Source organism: Lactuca saligna, chromosome 7, assembly GCF_052625555.1.
Source record: "Lactuca saligna cultivar CGN05327 chromosome 7, ASM5262555v1, whole genome shotgun sequence".
NCBI lineage: Eukaryota > Viridiplantae > Streptophyta > Magnoliopsida > Asterales > Asteraceae > Lactuca > Lactuca saligna.
In genome coordinates, this window is record NC_136423.1 from 77,917,570 (window position 1) to 77,932,176 (window position 14,607).

The window sequence follows — 14,607 nt, forward strand, 5'->3', positions numbered from 1 at the left end:
TGCGAATGGCACTTTTGGAGAAAGAATAGAGAGGAATTATTTTCATATTTAAGCCATAGTCGCGAAGTTGGAATTGAATCCAAATGACTTGAGATGTGCACAAAGCTACAACAATGTATTCAGCCTCAGCTGTTGACAACGAAACGCATGTTTGTTTCTTTGATTGCCAACTCACCAGCTTGCCATCGAGAAATTGGCAACCATAAGTTTTGCTTTTTCTGTCTAAACCGCAACCCCCTAAATCAGCATCTGAAAATGCTTGTAAAAAGAAACCTGAGTTTGCAGGATACCAAATTCCAAGAGATGACGTTCATTTCAGATAACGGAAGATATTCTTGACAGCAACCATATGAGGTTCGCGTGGATTTGCTTGGAACCTAGCACAATAACAAACTGAAAACATGATATCTGGTCTACTAGTTGTTAGATACATGAGTGAACCAATCATCTGATGATAAAGGGTCATATCAGCAGCTGGTTTATCCAGTGAAGAAGTTAGTTTCATTCCGAATGCCATTGGAACCTTCGTCTTTGAGTCTCCCAACATTCCAAACTTAGCGAGTAGAGTTTTTGTGTAAGCCACCTGATTAATGAAAATTCCTTCCGGTCCCTGTCTAATGTTTAATCCAAGAAAAAAATAATTGGACCCATTGATCTCATCTCAAATTTAGTTTCCATCAACTTTCAGAACTCGGCTGTTAGGCTGGGATTGGTAGATCCAAAGATGATGTCATCAACATAAATTTGTACAATCATCAAGTGGTCACCCTCTTTCTTGCGAAAGAAGGTTAGGTCAACCGAACCTTGCTTGAATTTGGACATTTTAAGAAAACGAGTAAGAGTTTCATACCAGGATCTTGGAGCTTGCTTTAGACCGTAAACCACTTTGTCAAGAATGTAACAGTGATTATGATATTTTTCATTTATAAACCCAGGTGGTTGCTCCACATAAACAGTCTCTTCCAATTCACCATTTAATAATGCACACTTCACATCCATTTGAAAAACTTCAAAGTTTTTGTGTGCTGCATATACCAAGAAGACGCGAACGGATTCCAAACTTGCAACGGGTGTGAAAGTCTCTTTGTAGTCAATCCCTTCTTCCTGGCAATAACATTTGACCACCCGTCGAGATTTGTTTTGGATCATGTTTCCTTCTTTATCCATTTTAATCCTAAACACCCATTTTAAACCAACAACCAATGCATTTGGAGGAGTTGGAATTAGTCTCCAAACTTTGTTTCACTCAAACTCATTGAGTTCATCTTGCATTGCTTGCACCCAATCAGAGTGATCAAGAGCAATGTTGTAGGTTTTGGGTTCAATCTTGGATATGAATGAATTAAACATACATAATTCTAGTTTGGAGAATAATGTAGTTTGTTTCGCTTTTAGTTGAGAATAGGTAAGGACACCTGCAGAGGATTCACCAAGAACATGAGCTTTTGGGTGATCGTTTTTCCATTTGGTCATAAGAGGGTAATTTGGATCTAAGGATGGATTTAGCTCAACATTGACTTCCTCAAATTCAGATTGAGCAGATTTAGCGTCTGAGTCGTCATTCTCTTCATTCGCTTCATTATTCTCCCCCTCGAATGAGGAAAACTCGTTGACTTCAGGAATTAAATCATCACCTGTGAATGGAGGTTCATGGGTCAAAGTGTGTGAGAATTTATCTCCAACAGAAGGAGACTCAGCAGAAATGGGTGATGTGAAACCCTCCCCTGGAATTGAATGTTAGACCCAGAATTCTCCCCTTGGAAATGTGTGCTCATGTCTTGAGGGTTGTACGTAGTAGAAAGCTTTTGAGGCAAGTATTTTGTAGCATCATCGATAATCTTCTTAAGTTCGTCGACTTTATTATCCAATTATTTCGCTTCTGATGAGATAGCTTTCACAGGTTCATCAAAGAGTAACATGAATTCTTCATAAAGGTTGGACACAGGAATAATGGCTAGACTTGGTTTAGGAAAGATTTCTTGGTTTTGACTTTTGGTTGATTGAATTTGTTTTAAGTACTTGTCGTCAAACATAACATAGTAGGTTTCTTCCATTTTCTTTGAGCGCTTGTTGAGAACCCTATATGCCTTTGATGTTAGTGAATATCCCAGAAACATACCTTCATCAGCTTTCACATCGAATTTGTTCCGTTGTTCTTTGGAATTGAAGATGAAACATCTGGAACCAAAAACATGGAAAAACTTAACGTTAGGTTTGCGATTATTTATGATTTCATAAGGAGTGATTGAGAATCGCTTATTCAGGATGGATCGATTTTGGGTAAAAACAAGCGGTAGCTATCGCATCAGTCCAGAAATAGAGTGGCAGACATGTGAATGATAACATGGTTCTTGCAGCTTCACACAAGGAAAAGTTGTGTCTTTCAACTACGTCGTTCTGTTGTGGAGTGTGGGGAGCAAAGAAATTGTGTGTGACTCCCTTTTCAGCGAGAAATTCTTCAAACATTTGGTTTTTGAATTCAAGCCCATTGTCACTGCGAACGTTGCGAACCAGCTTCCGCAGTTGAACTTCAATCTACTTGATAAAATCCTTAAGTTTCAGAGTTGCATCAGATTTTTGTCTAAGAAAGAACACCCAAGTAAAACGAGAAAAATCATCAACAATTACTATCATACACTTACTACCACCAACACTTTCAATAGTAGAATGGGCATAAAGGTCGATGTGTAGAAGTTCCAAAGGTTCGATAACTTTCGTGTTCACGATAGTTGGATGACTTTTTCTACTTTGATTTCCTATCTCACAAGAGACACACAAATGACCCTTGTCGAATTTTAATAGAGGAAGTCCTCGCACATGATCACCAAGAACTAGCTTGTTGATGTCTTTGAAGTTTAAGTGCGAAAGACGCCTATGCCATAACCAGCTTTCGTCTGAGTGAGCTTTTGTAAGCAGACAAATGGCAGGCTTTCCTCGTATCGGGTTCAAATTCAGTGGAAACATTTCACCCTTTCGTTCCGATTTTAGAAGAACGTTTTTGGATTTCTTTTCAATAATTTCTGAACCTTCTTCATCAAAGAACACTTTCAATCTTGTTCCCATGACCAACTGCGAGACACTGATGAGGTTGTGCTGAAAGCTTTCAACATAAGCCACCTTCTGAATAGAAAATTCCCCATTTGTTATCATGCCATAGCCTTTTATTCTTCCAAATGAATTATTTCTGTTTTTTACGTTGCTGCTATCATTGAGAGACCTGAACTCTTGCAGCTCCTCCTTCCTTCCTGTCATATGACGAGAACAACCCTGTCGATGTACCATTCAGTGTCGTACTGTCCGTCACAAATAACCTGCAACAATTAAGCAGATTTAGGAACCCAAAATTTCTTGGGTCCATGTGAGCCTTTCACACAACTAGGAAAAGTAATATCAAGATTAACCATATATGTTTGTTTGATAAGAGTAGTTTCATCCTTTCGTTTGATGGTCAAAACTTTGATTTTGTTATCCTTTGAGTTAGATTCTATGGAATCAAAGGTTTTAGTATTGTTATGGATTGGATTTTTGACGGGCTTCTTTTCTTTGGGATTCATGTTAGTTTTTTTAGTTAGAGCTTTTGGTTCTAAAAACAGCTTTCCCTTGCCTTTGATATTATTATTTGTTGACTTCGTGGATTTAGAGAAACAAGGCTTTGGTTTCTCCATTTGTTACTTTGTGAAGAAGGGTTGTGGAGTACCTTTTTGCTTAGAGTCCCTTGGACTATGAGAATAACAGTGAACACATTGTTTGGAGTTTACACACGAATATGCTTTCACTTTAGGATTCTTCCTTCTTTCATGGCGAACATAATCCGAATTTTGGGATTGCCAAAATTGCTTTCTTTCACTAAGATTTCTTCTATATCTGTCATTTTTTATCAGCAAGTTGCTTTGACGACTTATGGATGTTCAACTTAGGATTCGCTTTTCACATTTCAAGTTTGCTTTTCTTCATGGAGTTGGGTTCGCTACGAACCTCCTTGGTATCACTAGGACTACCTTTTTCAAATGTTGAGCAATTATTTAAAGGTTCAGCCACATATCTTCCTTTGACTTTCCAGGAAGTTCTTTCAGATAAACCAACAGTTTTGTCGGCATTATCTATGGGAGCTGACCAGAAGAATTCATCACATCCGTCTTTGTTGTCTTCATCGACAATGGTTTTCAGCTCGACGGTTTGAGTTTCTATTACCCCATTGACTTTAAAAACTTGATTTTGCGTTATTTGAACCTTTAGGAAAATAGTTGCCTTTTCTTTCAGGATTTTAGGTTTGTTTTGAAAAACTCTTTCGCATTCAACAGAATTTTCAGAAATAAGAGATTTTGCAGGTTTAGATTTACTTTTAACAAACTCGGAACAGTCAACCTCATCCTCTACAGAAATTACACTCATATCACTATCCTCATCAAATTCAGAAGTACTATCAACATTTATTTTGCTTTCTGAACTTAATTTGGTGTTCAATGAATTAAATTTATGCACAGTATCAGATTTGATATGCTTTTTGTCATTCTCATCCAAAATTTGTTTCAACATGTTTTTGTGGTCTTTGGACTTAATGTAATTTTCAATCTGTTCAAGACCGACTTTTTATGCATCATAAGTTTCTTCAGACGAAACAATAGATTCACATTTGTAACAATCTGCTTCTATTTCGTCTTCCTTTAATTCGAGAAATGGTAAGATCATTCTATGGATTTTCTTACCGATTTCACAATCAAGGTGCAGTTGAGTGATATTAAAATAAATCCTTTTGAAATTAAACACAAGATGTTTCGTTTTTTCAAAAGAATTAAATTATCTCTCTTTAAATAAATAGATTCATACCTAGACTTAGATAAATCCGACTCAACCTTTTGGATCCACATACGTCTCTCCTCACTTTTGGATGTTGCCCTGCTCAATTGATCGGTTAGGTTAGAGTTTGATAGTCGCGTTTGCTTTAAACTATTGCTTATACTTGAAAAGGTCAATTTTAGATCATTATATTTTGTTTCGTATCTAGATGTAGGAATATTAAGTGATTCAAGAATGGAATTTACCTTATTGATCAGCAGTTCGCAATCGTTGATCTGTTCTGGAACAGTCTTTGTCGCGAAACAAATGTATTTGCTCCTTCCACTCTCACTTGCGTTCTCTTGCATCTGCGATCCACCTTCATATACCATCAAGCACCTTCCGGAGTACAGCGAATTCTGTTGTTTCGTAGTGGACGCCCTTCCATGTATGGGCTTGCGTACCTCTTCATCTTCTGAGTCTATTGACCAAACTTCCACTCCTCCAAACTCTCCTTAAGCCATGTTTTCCAATCCAACAAAAGTAATCATAGAATTATCATTAGATTTCTTCTTCTTAATCTCTTCCAGCTTTCGTTTGTGATAGGCCTCCTCATCATCCTCTTCATTCTTCTCATTCTTCCTTCGCAACATGCACTCCTTAGCAAGATGGTTTTTACCATGGCAATAATTGCAATCGTATCCAAAGTTTCCAACTAACTTTTTCTCCTTCTTCTCTTCCTCTTTATGAGAACCGCTTTTGTTTTCTTCTTTCACTTTCTCTGAGTTGTAGCTTCCATTCCAGTTTTGATTTTTGCTTGAGGGAAACTTTTTCCTAGCAAATCGCTTAGGGTTGGACACCATTAATACATGTTCTTCGTTTGAGAGATCGTACTCAGAATGATCTGAATCAGATCCTTCATCAGCAACAGTCTTGCCTTTTTCAACTAAGGCTAGAGACCCCATCTTAGATATCACCTTTGCTTCTTTCATTATCTCACACTCTCTCGCGCCTTCAGGATTCCCACAAGCTTCACAAGAGTGTAATTCTTGAACAGATCGTGTGCTTTTATAGTTGACACCACTGCTTGCCACTCTGATCCAAGTCCATTCATGAATGTGACCTTTCGCTCAATTAGTTCATGTCCAATCCTGTGCTTCATCTTCTTGCTGAGAATATGATTGTATCGATTGAAAGTAGCACTTAGAGTTTCTTCAGGATTTTGAAGGAATTCGCCAAACTCAGATATCAAGAGGGTTTGAGTTGAGTGTTCTAGATCTGTGTTTGTAGAATAGAGTTCTCTCAATCTATCCCATATATCTTTAGTTGTATCATACGAACTTACAAGACGAAAAGTATATGCTTGTAATGTGAATCTAATGATCCTCATTCCTTTAATGTTGCTCATGAGTTTGTCCTTTTCATCTTGAGGCACGTCCTTTACATCAAGAAGCAACTGGTTGTATTCTCTCTGGGTTTTGATTTTTCCTTTGGTTTCTGTATGAAAAAAATGGACCTAGAGTGATTGCTTCCCAGATCAAATAACCATTGTCTTCTAAACACAAAATATAATCTTCAAAGTGCATCGCCCAAACTTCGTATTCTTGAGGAAAGAGAATTGGAATCCTTGTGGTTGATCCGATGCTGCTTGAGATATCCAAGGAGTTGATATTTGAGTCTTTGTTCTGCATGGTGAATGATCCTTTAATACCTGCAACTAATCAGACTGTAAACACTTATTAGGTTAATATTGAGATCACAGAGTAACGTCAATAAATCAGTGACGACTCTTAACAGATCCAATATTTGCATAAACCCTAATAATTTCTTCAAACATAAGAGATGTGTATTAAGAACACAGTCTCCTGCTCTGATACCAATTGATGGGAATATATCCTTAGAGATCGAATAGATTAAAGCAGGTAAAGAACACAATATGATTAAAATGGTGTTGAATGATTAACTCTCACGCCTCAGAAGAACTCGATGAAGAATTGCTTTTGTAGAGGCGTTAATTAGGGTCACAAAGATAATTCTGAAAAGTTACTTAACATGCGTAGCATGCATGCACATTATATACTATAACCCTAGCATTAAATATGAGTAGACAGGCCCAACTCGTTTATACACAATTGACTAAATAACATAGGCCCAATGACGTAACACTAATATCTTCAACAATTGTTTTGATAATGACTTATAATTTATGTGATGACTTGGATTTATGAGTAATATTTGGTAAATTAAAAATGAAAATTTTGTCTTGAAGTTTGAGGTGTTACAATCCCAAATCGGATTCTCTTATCATTTATACCCAACACATCATCATCCTTGGCCACTACTGCTGTCCATTTCGAGTCAACCAAATATTAGCATGTAAAAACTAATTTTATACATTTGATGCAACAGAGCCATTTGCTGTTATTTCAGTTGATGTTGGAAAGGGTGTATGTCTTTGTAAACGTGCTAACATTGTTATGTCTTCATCTAATTCCCTCTTTACTTTTGCAATTACTCAGCAAGCTGAGTCATACTGTTAAAAAAATACAAATGTACCCTTCAACTTAAGTTCACACCATCTACATATATAGAATTATTAGTACTTGGTAGAAGTGTTATTTGGGGGTAATAACCGTTGTACCCGAGCAGACAAGTGTAACATGGGCCCACTGCAACAGATTGGCTATGTAAGATGATGTATTCTTGTTTAATTCCATATTTATTACTTGTATGAGCATGTAAATTTTCTTTAAATGGTATTTTTCAAATAGTCTTTTTCATATATTGCTAAGGTAGTAGTCGAATATAGAGGACTTTTATAACTTATAAGTAAATACATTTTCTTATAAAAGGTAATGTTGAAGAAGGATTTAGGTTACCTAACATCATCAAATATAGTTGCTTCTCATTTTGTCATTATTGGTTGGAAGAAAGTTTCATAGAATCTGTGTGGTTTTGGCGTTGGTGGTCTTGTGTTGAATGATTCTCGGACTTGAATTCCATACTTATCAGTCATGGCTGTAGTTGCCGCTACTGCAAGGCTTTCCTTACTTAGCAATAAATGGGATAGAGTAAAAAAAACATAATGATATAAGTTGAAAAACTGATAGAAAAACCTTTTTAATCAATTTATGTACAGGAAAAACTCAGAGTAAAAAATTAATAATGTAACAGATCAGAAATGTATATTTGGTATTTTAACAAACACTTGGTGGGCATAACTCACTTAAGGTTTTACAGAGCTTCAGAATGGAGAATCAAAAACCAACAAAATCAAATAAGAAAAAAGAGTTCTGATGCTTCTTTAGGAGTAGTGGTCGTAGTGGCGGTCAGAAAGGATCGAGAGGAAAGGATGATCAAGATGAAGCTGTAAACCCAGACGAAGAAGTCGAGCGGGAGAAACTGGAACGATGGTAGTTATAGAAGAGACGGGGGAGGAAAATGGTAGGAATGACATTGAAGAGATGTAGAAGAAAAAAGAAGCGGTAAACGATTGTCGGTGATATGAGGTGAGTCGCCAACAGAAGAAGAGAGAAAAAACCAACACCAATATGGTGGCTCTGGCCATCAAGTCACGTGGAAACCATTATCTTAAACAACGAAAAAGGTGGAAAAAATAAAAGGAAATCCAACAAACAAAAAAGGAAAAACAAAAATCTCATGAGAACAAAGATTTGTTCACAAGGGGGCTTATCTTTTTACTATATTTATATAATATATACATATAGGATAATGACTTCAAAATGTAATATATATTTTTTATTATTGAGTTTTTTTTTTCATCTATATTTATCTCTTCAATTTGTTTAAATTATACACATTCAATTCTTATGACTAGTTATTCCATTTAAGCCAAAAAAATGACTTAATAAGGTAATATATTTTTTATTTTGTAAACATTTAGTCCTTAATATATATATATATATATATATATATATATATATATATATATATATATATATATATATATATATATTCAAAATAAGTCTTTGTCGTTTTTGTACACATTCAGTACTTATAACAAGTTTATTTAAGTTTTTTTTATGACATCCCACATGAGACAATCATTAATGAGGGGTTCGAGGTTGTTGATGCTTATGGTCATCACGACCTCGACTGCTTGGTTGCTTCGGTATTATTGTTATGCTTAGGCATTGTGTTCTGAATGTCATAACTATTTTATACGATCTCGGATTTTAAGATATTTATATCCACGTGTTTGTATTTGAGACTATTACAAATTTCATTTAGATTACTCCAGTTAAAAGTAATATATAATTTTAATTATGATTTTATAAAAAAACATTCAAACATATATTCATAAATAACATATGGATATAATGATCGTAAATAAAAATATATTATTTTTTAACGGAAGTAATCTAAGCGAAAATTGTATACGAACGAGTGATTATAAAAATCGTCAAAATCCGAAATCATATGAAAAATTTACAAAGCAATTGAGGCTGCAGTGGGCATAAGTATTAACAACCCCCAACACCTCTTTAATGATTGTCTTACGTAAGATGTTGTGATAAAAAAACTTAAGAAATAGATCATAAATACTGAATGAGTACAAAAAACAACAATGATATATATTCCAATAAAAAATATTAAAGACTATATATATATATATATATATATATATATATATATATATATATATATATATATATATATATATATATATATATATATATATATATAACATCAAGACTAAATGTCTACCAAATATATACCGTTTACATAAATTGAAATGACAAATATAAAATAGATTTTTATTTTTTGGTCAATGATAAAATATGTAATACGGCTTTATGTGATTATCCATACATATAAATAAACATAAAAAAAGATAAGAGCTGCGGTATGAGTCTCAACGAGAAGTAACTGGGCTGACATGGCACGCCTCAACAGCATCATGACAGGGGGGCGTTCCCCCCTATTTGTTTTTTGCTCGAAGAGGGTGAATCTCGTGGCCATCGTCACTGGATGTGATGAGTGAAATTTAAACGTTTAAATGCAACGGTTTTAAAAAAAATTAACTATTAAAAAACCCATTTACCCTATAAATACCTACCATTTTATAAAAAATTTCACACACTTTCTCTTCTCCTCTCTACATACTTTCAATTATCTTCAAAAAAAGATATGGATCCTGTCGACTCGTCCGATGATTCAGATGACGATATTTTCTTTAGGATGATGTATCATTATTACACTACCGACCTACTACAACCAGACCCAGCCTCGCTACTAACAAGACGTACGATGTTAAACAGAATTCGCGTGGAAGGACACGAACATCTATATCGCGATTACTTTGCGGATAATTGTGTATACGGGGCGAAGGACTTCAAAAGAAGATTTCGTTTGAGTAGGGATGTGTTCTTACGAATCGCCAACACTTTGGAAAGGCGGTATCTACTATACTTTTATACAAAATAAATAAAAATGTACTACATGTTTCTTTAATTTTACAACATATGCAATATATTTTTAAACTCTAGTTAATTTATGTTGCGGTACAAATTTTTTCAATTAAGATATGATGTAGAGGTAGACGATGGTTTACAACATTGCAGAAATGTGTTGCGGCCATTCGTTTGATGGCTATAGGGGAGTCACCCGACACCATGGAGGACTATATGAGAATGTCTGAAAGTACCGCAAAAGAGAGTTTGTATACATTGTCAAGGGGTGTTGTTGAAAGTTTTGGAGACGTGTATTTGCGGAAACCTTCGTTGCGTGATTTGCAAGAATTGTATGCAGCGCATGAAGAATGCCATGGGTTTCCCGATATGATCGGAAGCATTGATTGCACACACTGGAAATGGAATATTTGTCCGGTAGCATGGAATGGGCAATACGCAAGTGGTCATCACGGATCACCTTCGTTGGTTTTAGAGGTTGTTGCTTCTCAAGATTTATGGATATGGCATCCATTTTTTGGGGTTGCGGGGTCCAACAACGACGTCAACGCTCTTGATCAGTCGCCAATATTCGACGATCTTTTGAATGGAAAAGCACCGGATGCTCCTTTCACGGTGAATGGAAACGAATACAGATATGGGTATTACCTTACAGATGGAATATATCCTCAGTATTCCACATTCGTGAAGGCATTCTACCACCCAGTTGAAGAACGAGACAAATTTTTTAAGAGAAGACAAAAAGGAGCACGTAAGGATGTGGAATGTGCTTTTGGAGTGCTGAAGGTAAAGTGACATACAGTCGAACATGCAGCACGACCATTGGATTTAGAAACTCTACGATATATCATGTATGCATGTATCATAATACATAACATGGTAATAGAAAATAAAAGGTGAACTATTGCACACTATATCCCAACGGAGTTCCTACACGTTCAGTTTCAACCAGGAACAATAGATTATTTGCATCGCGTTGTTGACATTCAGAACGCAAATAAACACAGACAACTTCGAGAGGACTTGGCGGATTATATCTTCTATGGTAACAATAACGATAACGAATAGCGTTGTATTTTTTTTTTTTTTTTTTTTTTGAATTTGGGTGTTATTTCTTTTTTTGTTTTTGGATATTATGTGTAATTTATTTTTTATATTAATTTTAATCTTTAAAATTTTTTATATGTTATTTATAATTTTTAAACATTATGTTTTATTTATTATGTTATATTTAAAAAATATTTGTTTATATTTAAAAAAAATCGAAAAAAATAAAAAATAAATTATAAAAAAAAAAAAAAAAAAAAAAATTGTATCATAACAAAGTACAAAATATGATAATTTCCCACTTGTTAATATAAAATGGTTGGATATCCACATTGAATAACCAACAATCCAACGGACTAAAAATCTTCCATGCTTTGAAGATGGCCCATGTCTTCCAGATGTCGAAAGAAGCTACCAGAACCTCCTCGTTTTCTTTTCCTCTGCCCCGTTCTTTCCAGACTCCTCCTCTCTCACCTCTCTCTCCACCCTATAAATCCACCGTCACAATGCTCGATTCATCAACCTGCAATTACAAAATATCTCGGTTCTTATTGGTATCTTCCAACCTTGCTCCAATTTTGGGAAAACATCATTAACAAAGTTCGAAATGGATATCAGTCTGATGGGTTTCGACACGCCGTTCTTCCGCAACCTCCACCACATTCTTGAAGCCACCGACGACACCACCACCAACAACAAATCAAGCAATGCCGGACCTACTGGCGCTTATGTCCGTGACGCTAGAGCAATGGCTGCAACTCCGGCTGATGTGAAGGAGTATCCCAACTCTTACGTCTTCATCGTCGACATGCCGGGTTTGAAGTCCGGAGATATCAAGGTCCAGGTGGAGGAAGACAACGTGTTGGTGATAAGTGGAGAGAGAAAAAGGGAACACGATCAGGAAGAGAAGGAAGGAGTGAAGTACGTGAGGATGGAGAGGAGGATTGGTAAGTTTATGAGGAAGTTTGCGTTGCCGGAAAATGCCAATTTAGAGAAGATATCTGCGATTTGTCAAGATGGAGTGCTTACAGTGACGGTGGAGAAACTGCCGCCGCCGGAGCCCAAGAAGCCGAAGACGATTCAGGTCCAGGTTGCTTGAAGAACAGAAACGGAGTTTGTATGTGGTGAAATTTCTTTTAAAGATCCTGAATCGTGTGAGAAGGATCCTAGTGAAGTGCGATCGATAATGTTGGTTATAAGAACTAGTTGTTTCATTGATATCTGTAATGGTTTGTTATTTTGATCAGTATTTCTAGTGTTATTTCTTATTTGTATAATCAATATATTGTGGGTTTTTGAGACCAACTTTTGGGTCGTATTTTATTTTGTTTTTTGATCGTTAAAATGAGAAAGGTGTGCTAGACACCTGTGTGCGAAAATTCAAATACGAAATTACGAAGTAATCTAATGTGTAATGGACATGTCCATTCATTCGAAATGGTAATGATTAGTCAATCACATGAAAATAAATTAGGTAGATTTGGGCTATTTTGTGTTTTTAGTGTGTGTTTAGATACTTAAACTATAGCATGGTTAAGTTTCATGTGTGTTGTTTCTTTGATTTTATAAAACGGGTGAAAGCATTAAATCAAGAGAGAAATTAAATATTTTTCTACTTTTATTCTTAATTTTCTTCCTACTTATTTAAGATAATAAATATACAAATTTGTTTCCATTTAAAATAGATAGGAAGATATTAGACATAAAAAATAAAAGGATATTTAATTTCTCTTAAATTAAAAAGAAACAATATCGTTATGTTTTGAAGAGTGATATGTTTGAATAAATCGGAAATAGTTGTTTCCATTTCCACCAAGTCTTCATTTATCTTGATAATGTTAAGAGTCACACACTTTTGATTAATTTTTTTGCATGAGACAATTATCGAGCCCGTAAAATTATAAAATGTTTGGACGATTGTAGACCAAAAGCCATGAGAATCAATTTTCTAAATAGAAAATATAAGATTTTTTATGGGAATATATATATATATATATATATATATATATATATATATATATATATATATATATATATATAAATAAAGAAAAAACATATTCCAAAATTGTTTTTTGAGAAAAAAGTTATAAACAAAACTAAAACTATGATAAATTCATAATATAATTCTAAAACTTGGGTCAAAAGGATAAATTTTGGAACAAATTTGTAATAGAATTTAAAATTTGAGCTAAAAGTGTAAATTTTGGACGAAATTTGTAATAACTTTTTAAATCTGTGCCAAAAATGTAATTTTTTAAAGTTGGATGACCTGTTGACCGGATCAAATGACTAAATTGAATACAGTTACCGGTTTTGGGTACTTAATTGAATGAATATATATATATATATATATATATATATATATATATATATATATATATATATATATATATATATATATATATATATATATATATATATATATATATATATATATATATATATGTGGACTAAATCGATTATGAGGTTAATATGTAAGGGTTTTATTACAGTTTTCCTTTTTATTTATACATTCCACCCTATCACACTCATTATATTTTGACCTAGATTAATCATCTTTTAACTGAATTTTATTGGCTATCTTCTACTACATTAAAGACTTAAACTCATCTTTTTGTTATTATCATTGTATGTCTTTTTTTGTAACATCCGGATTCCCAGGTATATTTTTATTCATTTATATTTTTGGGGTTTATGAGGGGATTCGGCGAGTTGGCGCCAAGACTCGCCGAGTAGCGACGCGGATGTTCATTTTATTTCATGACCGGACTCGGCGAGTCCATTCGTGGACTCGACGAGTCCACGCTGTTTAATGAAACCCTAATTTCTTGGGTTTGGGGCCTATTTAAAGGGCCTTATGACCGTCATTTGTGCTCACCAGCCCCTAGAGCGAAACCCTAGTGAACTTGAGCGTTTGGAGTGAGAGAAGGAGCTATTATCAATCTTGGAGGTGTTGTCTAACAAGGGAAAGGAAGCTTTAGCCAAGAGGAAGCAAGAGGGTTAACTTCCTGAAGATCTGAGGTCCAGAACATCACATTTGAGGTACTATTTTCGAACCATTTTCTGTTGAGGTGATGTTCATGTTGATTTAGGGCTTATTGAGCCCTTTTGTGACTAGATCTAGTGCTCCCATGGTCCCCTAAGCGAGTTAGGTTCTGGATTTAGACCCATAGAGGTCCAGAGTGCCTCTTTATCCAAGCTTTTTTATGAGTCTATGGAGGTTTTGGTTTAGGATCATTGTGTGTGAGGTTAAAACACCATTTATGTCAATAGGTGTGATATGAGCGCCAAGACATAAACTTTACGTGATAAATAAGCTTGGAAAGACTGGATCTATGAGCTAGTGGAACAG

General features: G+C 35.0%; 2 protein-coding genes across 2 annotated transcripts; both read left to right on the plus strand.

Annotated features, from left to right (window-relative positions):
* The first annotated feature begins 10,385 nt into the window (after nt 1-10,385).
* On the plus strand, nt 10,386-11,003 carry LOC145007070 (uncharacterized). Its single transcript, XM_078966068.1, has one exon. It carries the CDS (start codon nt 10,386-10,388, stop codon nt 11,001-11,003), a length of 618 nt encoding a protein of 205 aa, XP_078822194.1.
* A 750-nt stretch (nt 11,004-11,753) lies between these two features.
* Nucleotides 11,754-12,560, plus strand: LOC145006163 (17.9 kDa class II heat shock protein-like). Its single transcript, XM_078965262.1, has one exon. The coding sequence runs from the start codon at nt 11,863-11,865 to the stop codon at nt 12,352-12,354; it is 492 nt and encodes a 163-aa protein (XP_078821388.1). The 5' UTR covers nt 11,754-11,862; the 3' UTR covers nt 12,355-12,560.
* Nucleotides 12,561-14,607: the final 2,047 nt, after the last annotated feature.